The 15,348-nt window shown below is 37.7% G+C and overlaps 1 protein-coding gene across 1 annotated transcript; it reads left to right on the top strand.

Moving 5' to 3' along the window:
- Positions 1-1,374: 1,374 nt before the first annotated feature.
- UPP1 (uridine phosphorylase 1) lies at positions 1,375-10,051 on the top strand. Its single transcript, XM_010226515.2, has 7 exons — positions 1,375-1,596; positions 4,870-4,987; positions 5,506-5,664; positions 6,291-6,405; positions 6,965-7,174; positions 7,808-7,954; positions 9,902-10,051. Exons 1-7 carry the CDS (start codon positions 1,544-1,546, stop codon positions 10,039-10,041), a joined length of 942 nt encoding a protein of 313 aa, XP_010224817.1. The 5' UTR covers positions 1,375-1,543; the 3' UTR covers positions 10,042-10,051.
- Positions 10,052-15,348: the final 5,297 nt, after the last annotated feature.

Here is a 15,348-nt window from a genome sequence, read left to right as displayed (position 1 = left end):
AGGTGTTTGAAGCGCATCGTTGCTTAGGTGAGCGAGACCCACAAATACGGCTAAAAAGCGTGTGGTTACTTATCACTGTGAATGAGAGACGAATATGCGCTTTGTGCGGAAGCACTTGTTCTCGACGTGCGTAAAAATCACTAGTAAAATATTAATTGTATTTTTGCTAATGTGGTAACTCGTGCTATTATAAATCATGGCATTCGGTTTTTGTTTAATTATTATTTTTAATAGTACCAGTTGAACAAATAGTATATTTTGCTCTATTACATATGTAATACAGTAGGATGAGTAATATCCTGTAGTATAAGAGTAATTTCCTATAGTAACTGACTGATCTTAACAACCACAGGGTTGCAAGAAGTCTTGTGTAATGACTCTTATGGTCTTATATGACTGTCTTTTAGTGTAGATTCTTGTATATATTTAAGTAACCCCAAATTTATTACATAGTAGGTAATAAGATTAAAAAAAAATCAATCTTCCTTATAATTTTGAATGCGTTTCCATTATTCAATGATTTTCAACATATGGACTTACGTTTTATTTCAAATGGTTTTCTGGTCCTTCTGTTCCTCTTTCAAAATACACTCATCTTGTAACTCTGTTGTAAAACTGGTTTCCCTGTAGAGTATGCCTAGGTTGACTTTCTTTTTAAGGATTACAATTCTATCTATGTAGTATGTATGTGCTGTCAAGCTCTTTGCTAGGGAGGGTAGGACGCAATTTTGTGATTCAAGACTTCCTGGAAGGGCATTCCCAGAAAATACTGACTTTTGCACGTAGCCTTAGTCAGTTCTGAAAAATAACAACGTATTAGTCATTCTTTAATTATAATTCTGTTACAGTATTGGCATTTGGTGATACATTTATCTATTTGTGAATTAAGGGGACATGTTGTGAAGTTTCATGAACTAGTTTAGGGGAATAGGTTAGAAAATGATGGATGACAGACTAGAATGCCTTAGGCTGCTGCCGACAAATGTGATGTTAAGGTCAGTAGGAGTTTAATGGAGGGGATGTTATGAATAAGATGCTTCTTATGGGGCTCAGATTTTAGGTGTATGACAGCTGGGGAGAACTTCAGAGAACTTCTGAGAGACAGAGGTAAAAGGGTAAAAAACAAGTTCAGTACCAATTGTCACTGTGAGGATACAGAAGATAAGGACTAGTTTGTTAGCTGTGAGTCTTTCCTCTGGCCTGTGAGCCAGGCATTCCTCATACTGAAGAATAAAACTCACGTGCTCATGTGTGTGTGGATGGTAGGAAGCAATTAGTTGAGATTGCACTGTATGGTGATATTTGGCCATAAAAATAGCAGGTGTTCTTTTTGTTAGAGTTAGAAGTGCTGTACCGAAGCTAGATAGATTTTTTTTTTTTTTCTGGTTTTAATATTCATGACAGTATTATCTACTTGGAAGGTTTGTATCACCTTTAATGACATTAGCTTTAGATATGGGACTACTCTGATGTAAATGGATATGTGACACATCTCTGCTGCATTTACATCTTGTTTTTAATACACTTCTAGATATAAGCACACATGGCTCCTGGTATCTCAAATGACAAGAAAACTGAAGATGAACAGTCTTCAAAGTAAGGTTCAAAAATCAATTAAATATTTTGTTCAAGTTTACACTTTTTCTGAAAACTCTAAAATCCTATACCATTCTTTATATGCTCATTTGATTTAGTGTAAACAGTGTGATACAAAAATCGAGTAGTGTAAGTAGATCTGTGCTGAAACAGTTGTTGAAATAACAATATAATTTAATGATAAGACTATTGCTAACCACAGTCCTTTAGCAGGTCACATACATTTAGCTGGGTATCTACTAGAAGCTCTTTTGACAAATTATCTGTGTTAACCATCCCAGCAGAAATGCCTCTTCTAGATAGCTATTTTGGTTTATCATATCTTATCATATCATAGTTTCTTTTAATTATTTTTATTCTTTTCAGTGGATTGATTAAATATTGACTTTGATTTCTACCTACAGCTAGATCCATCTGCTTCAAGATTTTGATCAAATATTTCAATCTGCTTGCCTCTTCCTGACTTCAGAATTTTTTCAATGAAACCACATGTATAGGATTATTCTCAGATATTAGTGTTCTGTATAAGTGAGAGCACAGAAGTTGAAGGTGCTTTAACAATCATGCGAGTTGAATAAATGTGAATAAATTTTCTTATCCTGAGAGATACAGCCCGAGATCTTTATCAGGCAAACTTTGCCTTTACTGTAAATACATGGCATTGGTCCTATGTACACACAATAACTTGCTCGAGTCTTTTTTTTATTCATTTAACCCTAGGGTCCAAGTCTGCAATTAGACTTGGATTGGCAGATAACAAGTGCCAGTTAGTGACAGCACATAACTGCAATGAGACTGTAGGTTGAAGAGTGTTACTGGTAGTGTATGAGATGAAAAAGGCAAACTGTAGACACAACTGAGGAAGGAAACTGTATTTAGGCCAGGCATGAGGACAGAGGTGTTGGCAAATGGCATGCGAATCTCATTGTGCTCTTAATATGGGCCTCGCCTTTTTCCAGTTTATTTCCGTGTGTCCAGGAGAGAAGCTCTTTGTTGCTGGTATGCTCTTAAAGGAAGTGCTTTTTGCTTGCCAGAGAACAAATTGTAAAATGATTTCCAAGCATACCCCATTTGTATCTAAAAGCCATGCCAGTAAACATTAGCAGAGCCAGCTATTCGATCTGCATTAGTAACATTAAGTAGAGGTTGAGATTCCCACAAAATCCAATGAGAATTAATTCAGAGGATGCAGCCTGAGGATTCTGCTCACATGAGCTGGCAATCTCCTAGGCCAGCTGTACCCAGAGGGAAGAGCAAAGGCAACCAGAGCATTTGGTTCCAGCGCAGACAGGATTTGAAAAAGGGAGGCAAATGGGAGATGAAAAGAATTTAAACTTGAAGGAGCAGACAAGTCACCTGCTTTGTTAGGCTGCTTTTTCAGTCACTCTTGCCTCAAATAGAAAATGTTTGTTAAATTTCATTCAGAGGAGTCTGGTCAAATCTTTCTTCCTTAGCTCCTCTTGCATCAGTAAGTTGCTTCTCCAGCAGAGACAATTGGCACCCTGGGATTCTCACATCACCAACCATTGCATGAAGTGTTCTGTGTGTGCCAAATCTAGACAAGTGATTTCTGCATTCAGCTCTTTCCCACCAGTGATTTAGTGCCCTTCTGTCTTTTTCTTTTCTTTACGTGTTTTTTTTTTGTTGTTTGTTTGTTTGTTTGTTTGTTTTGCTGTAGTATCTCACTGTGCTTTGTATGTATCTGTAATATGAGCAAGGCTGAAAAAACACCTCTTTTAATATTAGGTTTCCAATAACCTGGTTATCGCATGGATCCAGACTACGGCATATGTAGGCAGCAACTAAGGTGGTGTAATCAGGAAGACAGTAGTCTTTGGTGAGCAGGGCCAAATAGAGTGGAATAGAAACCAAGTGCTTTGGTTGTGCTTTGGCTGCTGGGCAGCTAATGACATGAGAAAATTTGAGGAACAGAAGCACTTGATATACTCAGAATGTTGGCTTTGTAACTATTTTCTTTGTTTTTGAGGAACAAGTTAGTGGCCTCAGTTTGGGCATCTAGGCCTGTAATCTACAGGAAAGTACTGCCCTTCTGCTTAGGCACTAGAAGACAGGCAAGGTAACAAGTATTTAAAACAATACTAAACTCCTAAATTTGGGGTACAGAGTTGTTCCTGAAAAATATTAAACATTTATTTTTTGCATAAACTCCAGCAAATTGTTTCTTTTTTTTTTTTTTCCTCTTCTGACGAAGCAGTTTGAATTTGCTGAGCCATAATGTGAATGCAGTCAGCCTTCATTAAGCTAATGCCATCTTCTTTTTCCTGGAAGATACGGGTTTCATCTCTTGGAAACTACTTTGAAGTATTTGGTTTAGCTTGTGGCTTTTAACTAGTGATTCTTGCCTGTTTTGACTGAACTTCAGACACCAAGCACAGAAGGCAGTTTTATGAATCATTTTGCTTTCCATTTCCATCACTAAATTTTCCGTGAAGGTGATCCCACATGTTAAAAATAGTTTATCATTTTCTCATTACCTTGACATTTCCTGGTTCTTCAGAAAGACTTTGTTTTGACCTATCCCTTTCTGACAGTAAATAGCACAAGGAGTATTTCTAAACAGTCTGATTTCATTTTATCTTTTTTGCCCCTTTTAGTTGCATTCTTTTCTGTGGTTTTCTCTTTGCTTCTGATGTCCATTTGCCTCTCTCGCCTAACATTTTTTTGGACATCTGTACTCTTGTTACTGTTTTTTTTGCCATGCCAGATTTTTTCCTTCCTGGCTGGTTGACACTGAGATACAGATGGAGCCAAACTACCAGAAAATCCCTCTGCACCTGTGTAAAAGCCCAACTCTTCCCACCCCTCAAGGTGCTAGGAGGATCAGTCAAAACCCAGCACAAGTTTTCTTTTTAACTCTGATAGGTTGTCTATGCTGTAAGGTGGTCTAATGAATATTCCATGAGCCTAATCCCATTGCTCTGCTCATCATAAATCCTCACCCTCTTTCAAACCATGATGTTATTAAAGGTCAAATTCATACTGTTGCAAATGCTTTCTATTAGCTGGTATTTATTCAGCGGTTTTATACTGGGAAGTGAATAGAACAGACAGTGCAAATTGTTTCAAGACTTAAGGTGGTTGTGGCATTTAGAATTTCCTTAACCTAATGCATAAGGAACCAAAATAAGGTAGTGCAGGCAGCCTGAAGTTGTTTTGTTTTCCAGATGTTGCTTTTTGGCTTTGCAAAAACGATGTCTGATTAATGTAGGCTTCTGTATATATTTAATATTTTCCATTATGCCATTCCAATAGAGAGAATTTTATTCATCTCTGCAACCCTCACCTCGAGAAAATGGAAGAAGACATCCTGTACCATTTTGCCCTTGGGACTGGTACCCATGATCTTCCTGCATTGTTTGGGGATGTAAAGGTAAGAAGCTTCAGTTCATTTAGCAAGTCTAAGTCTTTCTGGAGCAGACAAAAGTGTAACTGTGTCCCAGATGAGATTGAACATGTTAGCACACCATGAGTTGAGGAATGAAGAAAAGGGGTAAGCTTTGGCAGTGTCTTACTTGTTGCTGTCAACAGCAAGCAGAATTAGGGATAATTGTATCTGATTTCGTCCTTTCATGCAATAAAAGACAAATGCTGCAATGTCTATTCAGGTAGAACTTCTTTTTGGGGAGGTCCTGAAGTCAGTATTAGGCTTTTACTACTTCCCTCTTAAACCGGGAGAAGGCCTTTGAGTGATCTGTGTATTTATTCCTTTTGAATAAGCCATGTTCTCCATTCTCTTTGTGGCCTTTTAGAGAGATTATGAGAAGCACAGTTGAGAACATCATTTTTTATTAAATTAAGGCCTTTGCGTGCTTGTGTTTATATTCACCTGCTTTTCAATATACCAAGTCAAGAGATCGATTGTGTTTTATGGTCTGCTCTTTGTCTCAGTTTGTGTGTGTTGGAGGAAGTCCTTCGCGGATGAAGACCTTTATCACTTACATAGCTGACGAGCTGGGACTTGGAAGCCCGGGCTCCGAGCATCCGAACATCTGTGCGGGAACCGACCGTTACGCCATGTACAAAGTGGGGCCTGTCCTGTCAGTCAGTGTAAGTGACCATTCTGAAAGCAGAATCATAATGTGAAGATGTTGTCCTACTACACATCAAGTGTACAATTTAGTTATGGTGTTTGAAGTAGATGATATGAACACACACTTCCTTTTAAGGCCTAATAGATAGAGTCAGCTTGTAAGTCTGTTGCAGCCATATTCGAAGTAGTCCATTCCAGTGCAAGCTGAGGTGGACTTGCACTTGCCAGACTTTGTGCTTAAACCATGATGTCTGTGTTTCAAACAAATTTAGCTCCAGTACAGTTACCAGCACTTCAGGTTGGTAAAATCAGAGTGGGGTGGTTCTTGAGTGTAAGAAGAGTTTTGTGATGAAGCACAGTTGCAAGCTATTAGGAAATGGCACTGCTTATGCTTTTTAGAATGTTAGTAATTTTAAAGTCATAATTTGTGGGAATAATGAACTTTATTCATAACCAATCAAAGTTGGTGGGAGTCTTTCTGTTTACCTGCAGCAGCCTTCCAACAGGCCCATGGGTTAGGCCTTGTATAGGAATCAGTTGAGTGACTTTTGGAAAAAAGTATCATGAAAGAGCTACTGTTTAACTCTTTCCATATTATTTTGTATTGTTTATGAATATTAAATATGGATTTCATTCTTTTCAGCATGGTATGGGCATTCCTTCTATTTCGATCATGTTGCATGAGCTGATCAAACTGTTACATCACGCGAAATGTTCCAATGTAACCATTATTCGCATTGGCACCTCTGGTGGAATAGGTATTTCCCTGCTTAATTCTCTTCTTCTTCAAACAAAAAATAATCTCTATAGGAGAGTAAAACATTTCTGTGGAACTAAGCGATTGATGGCCAGAACTGTTTTCCCTCCTCTTTGCTCATAGCAGTAAATTGTTTCAATACACTCAGCCCTGTATATTTTCCTATTTTTTCCTGGGTCTTAATTAGCCACCCACATAGAAGAATTAATTATTTCATTTCTTCCATAATTTTGCAACAAAAGGCAATCTCTGCCTCTCTAGAGAGACAAAATATGCTTGAGATTTGAAAAACTGAGGAGAAGGCCACTCCTGCCCTGTATTAAGGTGTTTTAGCTAAGAAGGAATATACAATGAAAATTTTTGTTTGTTTTCCAATAAAAATTTTATAAGCTGAAACAGCTCAGCATGCACAAAAAAAAAGCTTCTGGTGAATTCAGGTGCAAAACTTAATGGCGTTTTAACAGGAGCAGGCTTTTGGCTGATGGTATGTGTATTAATGCTTCATTTCTGCACGCACATAAACTATGTTATGTAGCTGTCTCTGTTTCTTCTTACTGCAGGTCTGGAGCCAGGGTCGGTAGTGATAACTAGGCAGTCTGTAGATGCCACCTTCAAGCCTCAGTTTGAACAGGTTATTCTGGGAAAGACTGTAATTAGGAGTACAGACCTAGATGAACAGCTAGCTAAGGAGCTGATGCAATGCAGTAAAGAAATCAATGAATTCAATACAGTCATTGGGAACACTATGTGCACTTTGGATTTCTATGAAGGTAGGTGGACTAACAGAAGTATTTTGGTAAGCATTAATGGTTACATACGGGCTTGGATTTTAACACTTAAGACTGTAGTCCACTGAGAAGTGTGAGTTCCCATCCCAAACTTTGTCTTATTACCCATAATTGAGCTATTTTTCAAGCTATTTAATATGAAGAATTGTGCTAAGCATTTTGCTCTACTGATTTTGCTCCATGATTTACTGCAGCAACCTACTAGATTAGAGGAATGAGAATTATTCGTGGCTGTCTTCATTTTTTTGTACTAGTTTAGAAACTACAGTAAATCTTTCAGAAAATGCACACCCGCACACAAACGTGCGCAGGCAGTACTTCCATCCAGCTTCATATTGGAAATGGTGTCTTACATTTTTCCTGTTTATGAATTTGATAGATAAAGCTGGAGAACACAAATGCTTGTGATTTGCATTGTAACAAATGCAGGTAATTCATAAAAGCTCTAGTGGTAGCTAAGAATCATTTTGTTCTATTTATTTTGCATGTGAAGACAAAGAGCAGTAGTAAAAGCTGGAAGCTGTATAAAGGAAGCAGCAATAATCAGGTGTTTTAGAAACTGAATTTGTTCTGTGATTTCGTCAATCTGAAAACTTCTATAAATTGGCTTTGTAGGACAAGGCCGGTTAGATGGTGCAATCTGCTTATACACTGAAGAAGAGAAACTCCAATATTTGAGGGAAGCTTTTGATTCTGGAGTCCGAAACATTGAGATGGAATCATCTGTCTTTGCTGCAATATGTAATCTCAGTGGTGTTAAAGGTAAATTAGCTTAAAGCCACTTTATTGAAGCTGTGGTGTTTTCTACAATACAGGCTCTACCATACCAAAAAGCAAAAAGAGATGATATGCCTTCTGTGTGTGTGTATGTGTCAGCTCAGGATTGCATCACTTGTCATTTGTATTCAAAATTCATCTAAACTTCTTCATTTAATTCTTGTACAGTTTTAGTCCAGATCAGCTGCAATAACATAAACGTACCTAATTACCATATAGTGCTAATTTGTTTTCTTTAGTTAGTATTTACAAGAAACAACTAGTTAATTTAATCAGTCAGAAGATCACAGAATCATAGAATCACAGAATGCTTAAGGTTGGAAGGGACCTCTAGAGATCATCTAGTCCAACCCCCCTGCACACACAGGGTCACCTAGAGCACGTGGCACAGGACTGCATCCAAGCGGGTTTTGAAGATCTCCAGAAAAGGAGACTCCACAACCTCTCTGGGCAGCCTGTTCCAGTGCTCTGTCACCCGCACTCTTTTAAGAAATTTTTCCTTAAGCTGCTGTGGAACTTTGATGCTTTAGTTTCCGGCCGTTTCCTCTAGTTCTGTCGTATAGATATATGTGTGCATATATATAGTATGTATACATGTGTATACACACACACACACTCACTCTATATAGTATATAGTATGTATACATGTATATATATGTGAATGTATATATATGCATGTTAGATTATATATACACACGCACATATTCATGAAAACATCCATTTCTCGTGACAAGCAGTTCTGATTGTGTTCTGTTGGTGGCCACCACTGAAAAGAGGCCAGCACCATCCTTCTCACTGCCTCCCTTGAGGTACTTACAGATACTGATCAGGTCCCCTTCTCTTCTTCAGGCTGAACAGGCCCAGCTCTTTCAGTCTTTCTTCATAGGGCAGATGTTCCAGGCCCCTGATCATCCTCGTAGCCCTACACTCTAATCACTTTCTAAGCTTGCATATCAAATTAAAAAATGTATTTTATGTAGCCTTATGATTATAATTCTCACATAGTCAAAGTAATTAAGTAGTATTATGAAGAAGTTCCCCATAATGTATATAATTCCCTATAATGTTCCTCATAGTCTCTAACTTTCCTTGGCAAGACTTAGACAATGAACAAGATATTCAGTGAAAAAGATTTGGAATATTAGGGCAGTCTGAGAAACGTGAAACACCTTCAGTTCCTACTGACTTAACTGAGAGTAATTAAAAACTCACCCCATTATATCACTATGTCCTTAGGGAGCATGCTCTCTTTTGCTATCTGCACATTGTAGGTCTGTAATATACATATGTGTGTGTGTGCATATAAAAAATAATTGCAGAGTAATATATATAATATTATATACACTCTGCAAACTGTCACCAGATGCTTCAGATTTGAAAGGGAAGTGGAAGAGCTCAGTTTGAGTGAAAGGAAGGATTTTAGCTTTGGGGCTTTGACTATGTGAATGGCTGACAACCTGAGGATGGTCTAAGCGTTCTTCACTTACTTGCTCTGCTCAGCCTCTGTGAGTGGCAAAGCAGCTAATTTGTTGTGAACTCTGTCATTCAGGGTCCAACATAGAGGTTTGTTTGTATTGCAGAGACCAGTAACTGTCTAGTAGGACAGTGTTTATAATCATTTGTTTCCAGTTAGGATTTGGGATACTTGTGAAATATAATTCCTATTCAGGAAAAAAGCTGAAAATCAATGACATAATAAGGAATGTCTGCACATGCCTGAAAGCACTTGCTTTGTTAATGATTTTTCGCTTCCATTAAACTACTGGTAACTTTTCAGTATCATCCATTGCTGCTGTGTATTTTCTCCCACTTCCCCTCCCCGCCCCCCCTCCATATGTGCTAATATCCTGTCTGTTTGTTCAGGTTTGTGCTTCTGGATTGTAAGAGTACCAAAATGTCATTCCTAACTTAATACTGTCTTTCCCTTTCCAGCTGCAGTGGTGTGTGTCACTCTCCTGAATCGACTCAAAGGGGATCAGATTAGTAGCTCACATGATGTACTTGTGGAGTATCAACAAAGACCACAGAAATTAGTGGGTTATTTCATTAAGAAACGTCTCGGGAAAGTATGAAACGGTCATCTTTTGTTTCATAGGAGCAGAAGGCTGGTGTTTTTTCATAGCTGAGTCATGGTCACAAATCCTGTGCAATAAAGGTCATTTGCCTTAGAATAGCTTACAACACTCTATTTGTATGTGGAAGTTAATCATTTATATCAGTATACTCTGGGAACAGAATATCTTGAACAGATCTGAATTAAGATTAGCTTAGTTATGTGTAACGGGACTATAATGTTTTCACTTTTCTGTGGGTTGGAAAGTGGATCTGTTGTGAGGGACCTTCTTGCTGTAATGTATGAAAAAGCTTTGTTTAACCATGCTGTTAAGGAAAAACTAAGGAAAAACAAGTTTTATGCTAAGTATTTTAGACTCCCAAATTAAAATTAAGTTAAAGTACATTCCTTTCTCTTTGTTTAAAAATATATAAGTTATTATAAATGCCTTTGCTTCACTTTGTAAAGAAAACTTACAGTGAATTCATTTTATTTTCTGCAAACTTGGACAAATTGACAAATAAATAGTGCTATTTCCGTATATTTCATGAAATTTCAAAGTGTGTGACTGATTTTCCGAAGCATTAAGGACTTGACTCTGAGCTGTTGAATATCTGTGATTAGTTCTAGATACCAATCCAACACTGCTATTTGTATTACATTTCAAGTATGTGATTGAGTCAGTGCCCAGGGAACTTCACCATATAAATAACTTTGCAATGTAGATTTTTAAATATCTTGCTGTATCAAGAAGAGGAACCAAAGGCACTCAGAGGAGATATACAGTATGTTCACAGGACTGCATAAGGGTGGCTCATTTTCTTATTATTTTGTTTCTTTTTTAATTTGTTTTTCGCCTCCCTTTTCAGAACATAACCCTTGAAGTGCTTCCTAGAACGGGGAAACACCTATTGACTGTACATGACACCACACCCATTACTGCTAATTTTTCCATTACCGATGGCTTAGTGGGTGTGTGTTTATTTTTATTATTATTATTATTATTATTATTATATTCCTAGCCACTTTTCTGTTGTGGGTAGAATATAAATATGTGCTCAGCTGAGAAAAACGCATTAACCTCTCTCTTCTGCAATGGATGGTCTAGCTCCCTTGGGAGTAACAGAATTTTTTAGACTCATAGTTTGCAGTACATGGACAACTTGTTACAACTGATCTAAGAGAGAGCGATCCAGTAGTAGGCCTATTCATCAAGAAGTAGCAGAAACTCCACAAGCAGCTTGCTGAAAATGTTAAAAATGTAAGGAACGATTCCTGGGGGTGGGAAACTGCCAAAGGGCATTAATCTCTGAAAATATGATGATCTTTAGACTGTGGGAAATAATGGGGGTGGATACTAGAAAAGATAAAAATACTTATTTTATATTTGGGCTATAAAATGTAGAGAGAATGTTCAGAGAATGTCTTTTTTTTCTCCCAAAGTTTAGGGAAGGAGTCCAGTGGGGTGGGCTCCGTATCTGAATGGTTTCTGTTTTATACATTAAAAAAAAGCCTTTATCGAGACAGCAATGAAACATCTGATATGGTTGTATTGAGCTTTGGGGGAACATAGTGCAATAGCTATAAATTAGAGATACAGTCTGCTGTGAATTTTTTATAAAGGAGGAGTAGCAGGAATCTGGAACATGTGGTAAACAAAAAATCCCAAATCATGTAACCGTGTGTAACAATGGAAACTACAAAGTTTTTGTATCAGCAGTCATATAAAACAGGTACTTCTCTCACACAATTCGTAAGCTCTCCTAGGAGAGATGTTACGTAATACATGATGGAATATAACTCTCAGTGAGGTGTGGGATAGTTGGAGCTAAGGTTCAAATAATTGGGGTGATTCTACAGAAATAAGTACACAAGACTAATTTTACAGTCCCCAGCAGAAATATGTGGGAGACTTCAACCATTCACTTTCTTCTGATGTGTTTTCTCTCCTTCCTCTGGTCTTTATAGCAGTGTCCTTTTTTCTTTTTTTTCTCTTTTCTTTTTTTTTGTGTGTGTTGCAGTATTTTTCTTCTGTGTTTACAAAAATTTGGAGCAAAGAAATGTATGACACCTTGAAGAGGAGGAGGCGGGGGGAAAGGATGCAAAGGAAATGGCGTATCCTGTGGTTTTCCATTAGTGGCCATCCTGAAATACTGTATTCCCCATACAAGAGGGTGCTTTATAAACACATCTTGCAATTGCGCTTCCGTCTAATTCCCCTAGGAGCAAAAAATAATTTTCTTTGTTTCAGAGGAAACTCTTACCATAATGTAACTTTGATAAGAACAACTGCACAGAGAGATAAAGATATGACTCAGCAGCACGCATCCACCATTAAAGTTACCTTCTTTTAGATTTTACAGATAGGCCTATAAGGAATTACAGAATATTTCACTGACTTTTATATGCAAATCAGTTCTTTAATATTAACTGTTCCCATTGTGTCTGTATTATATAGAAAACAAGGTCATGTAGGATGCAGGATATGAATCAGGGTTTGCAGTGTTGATACTGAGGGCACAGAGAACTTGCAGTGTATCATTGCTAATACATAGTGCAGCATCTCCTGGTCAGTTCACAAATTCTGCCAACTCCCGAAACCTCCATTTCAAATCCAAGGCTGACTTTTTCTCTTTGGTGCTGCTCCATACCCAGCAATACTTAACTGAATCAGTTTATTCCAGATATATGATGGGAAAAAAGCAAGGGAGGAAGGTGGAAGATATGAATAGCATAGAATTGTAAAAGGGAAAAAAATATTGGTTCTTACAAATGATCTGTTCTTCGATTATTTATCCTTTTCCAACCTGTTTCTACCTTTGTATTAAAGCCAAGGTTTAGGCAACACTGTAGATGTGTTAGAATAAAATAACTTCTGCTTCACATTTGCAATAGACCGAGAATGAGCAGTAACTTGATTAGTGTTTTTAAAAAGTGAGTATTTGTTTTTGATATCCGGATACACTTCAGAGAAAGGTCATCTTTAATAGAAGTTATGGAAAATCCTAAAAAATTAGCTCTCTGAAATGATCTGCTGCCAACAGTACTTAATTTAAAAGAGTTTATTACCTTTTAAAAAGCAAGCAAAATAATTCTTACCTGAGGATATTTTCAGTATTTTCTGAAAATATAATAGTGCTTAATACGTAGTTTCTTTTTTTAACCTACCTCATAAGTAATTGAGATCAGTGTTATTTTATGGCTCTGACTTTAGAGGATTTTCTGTGCACTGTGTTATAAAACTGGGTATTTTTCCTCAAGTCCTGCTCGTTCTGAATATATTCTTAAATAAAGTGCACAAATAACTGAATTTTATAAAGTTGAAAAAAAGAGGTGTGCTTCCTTTCTATTGGTAAGGTAGGTGAAAGAAACTGAACAGTCCATGTTTTTAGATTGGTCCATCAGTAGTCAGCTCTGCTCTGAATGTGTCTCGCAGGACTGGGAGCACCAAACTGGTAGCTTTGGAAGGTGAGTCTGCATACAACTGTACCAAATACCAACTAAAGCTCCGCGTAGTTTAACGAGACCATTCCTGCTTGCAATACGATGTAGAAGTTCACTTTCATTCAAATTTTCTTAGTGTTTAATTTGGATTAACTTTGCTATATGCATTCTAAAAAAATTTTGGATTACTGTTATTTTTGTTCTTAATAAAGTAGCAAAGTAGCATATGAATTGAAACAGTCATTTACTCACTGTGTAACGAAGAGAAAGGAGGTCACTGAACAGAGCAATAGTGCTGACAGGGGTGATGCTTCTGTTCAGGCTCCAAACAAAACGCACAGGCAGAAAAAGGCAGACCAAGCCGGCTCTGTGTGAGACAGAAACCTGATTCCAGATGCTTCTTGTCAGTTCTGAACATGTAACTGTGAGAAAAATTTTGGAAGCCTACAACCCACCTGGCGTATCACAAGAATAAAATTCTTACAACTCCTCAGAAGCTCAAGCCAGCCACTGTCTTGTTTGGGAGATTGGCAGGGTTTGCTTCTCTAACCTGCGCTTCCTTTTCAAAGCACCCTATTACGTGACCATGCCCATGTCTAACATTTCTTGGCCTCAGCTTTACAGAGAGGAAAGGTGCGGCTAATCGGTGGCATCCTCAAGGTGATTGGCCTCCAAAACAGGTCTATAAGCTCTAAATGCTTAGAAGCAGGACTCCTAGCCATGTTTAAAGCAAAACTTGTAATCACAAAGTAAACATTGTGAAACAAATTGAGGGTGGCGGTAGGAAAATACATCAGTTGACCAGATTCCCAGCCATGCTATCAGCACCACCAGGCTGCATTCCTGCCTACCACGCAGTATTTTTCGCTCCTGGGCTTTAACCAGTCTAGCCAATAAACCATTTCTTTGAATGTGCTTGCCAATCTACTGTAATTAGCACATATTAAAAGTGTAGACTAGATAAGGCACATAGATGGTATCTTTTTATGAGCAGTGGAGTTTTAAAACCAAGGGTAATTGGTAGCAGAATACTCTCTGCCTTTCCTGCCCCAGTGGTTTTGAATATCCTGCAGACTGTAACAAGAAACTTTTAAGTTTTAGTCCCAACAAGGCCTACGAAGGTTAGGCCAAACCAGACACGGGCAGGTTGTGCTGCCTTATCCTCGCTTGGAGATTTGATTCTGTACATTTGTTTTTCCATTCCATAAGGTACAAGTGGAGCACATGATGAAACACGTGACTTTCTAACTTGTCCATGTCAAGCGTTGCTGCCGACTACAGCCAGTCTGTCAAAGATGTTTAAAAGTACGTAGTTTATTTAGCTTATCAGCAATTGCATGGCAATTGAACCTTTTTAAGCTCCTTGTACATGGAGCTCTTAAACCAATTGACTTGTTAGTTGATGAAACTTAGATCGTTCAAAAATGTATTCATAATGGCCGCAATAAAGCTGAAACTTATTCCCATAAGTATTCAGAATCAATTTGTTTTCACTGTCTGTTTGCTTAATTTTTAGCATCACTGTCTGTCTTCTGTCATTGGCTTGGAGTGGTTGTTTTCATATTTTTATAACATTGCAAAGAATGCAATCAAGCTTATTCATCCTTTTTCTAGAACCAATTTTCCATGCCACTATAGAGAGAATTCCTGGTTGTATGTTTATCAGATACCTTTTACTTTACTGTTTCCTGGAAAAAAATAATCAAATTCTACTATTGGGAGATGCTGTCCTAGGCAAGAATGAAACTCTTGAGGGAAGGACAAGGATATATATGGGCAATGAAGTAAGCAACTTACTGGTGAAAGGACTTGCCTATTGCATTTCTTACGTAGTGTAACAAGGAGACTAATTCATCGGTACTGAATATTAATTACATACAAA

This window comes from Tinamus guttatus, unplaced genomic scaffold (assembly GCF_059628265.1).
Source record: "Tinamus guttatus ecotype Peru unplaced genomic scaffold, ASM5962826v1 Tinamus_guttatus_pri_ptg000535l, whole genome shotgun sequence".
NCBI lineage: Eukaryota > Metazoa > Chordata > Aves > Tinamiformes > Tinamidae > Tinamus > Tinamus guttatus.
This window is presented reverse-complemented; position numbering and strand designations above follow the sequence as displayed.

Excerpts from the sequence above, each read along its gene's own strand:
- UPP1 (XM_010226515.2), top strand. The coding sequence starts at position 1,544 with ATGGCTCCTGGTATCTCAAATGACAAGAAAACTGAAGATGAACAGTCT. Across the intron at positions 5,665-6,290 it reads GGCCTGTCCTGTCAGTCAGT|CATGGTATGGGCATTCCTTC; the intron begins GTAAGTGACCAT and ends CATTCTTTTCAG. Across the intron at positions 6,406-6,964 it reads TGGCACCTCTGGTGGAATAG|GTCTGGAGCCAGGGTCGGTA; the intron begins GTATTTCCCTGC and ends TTCTTACTGCAG.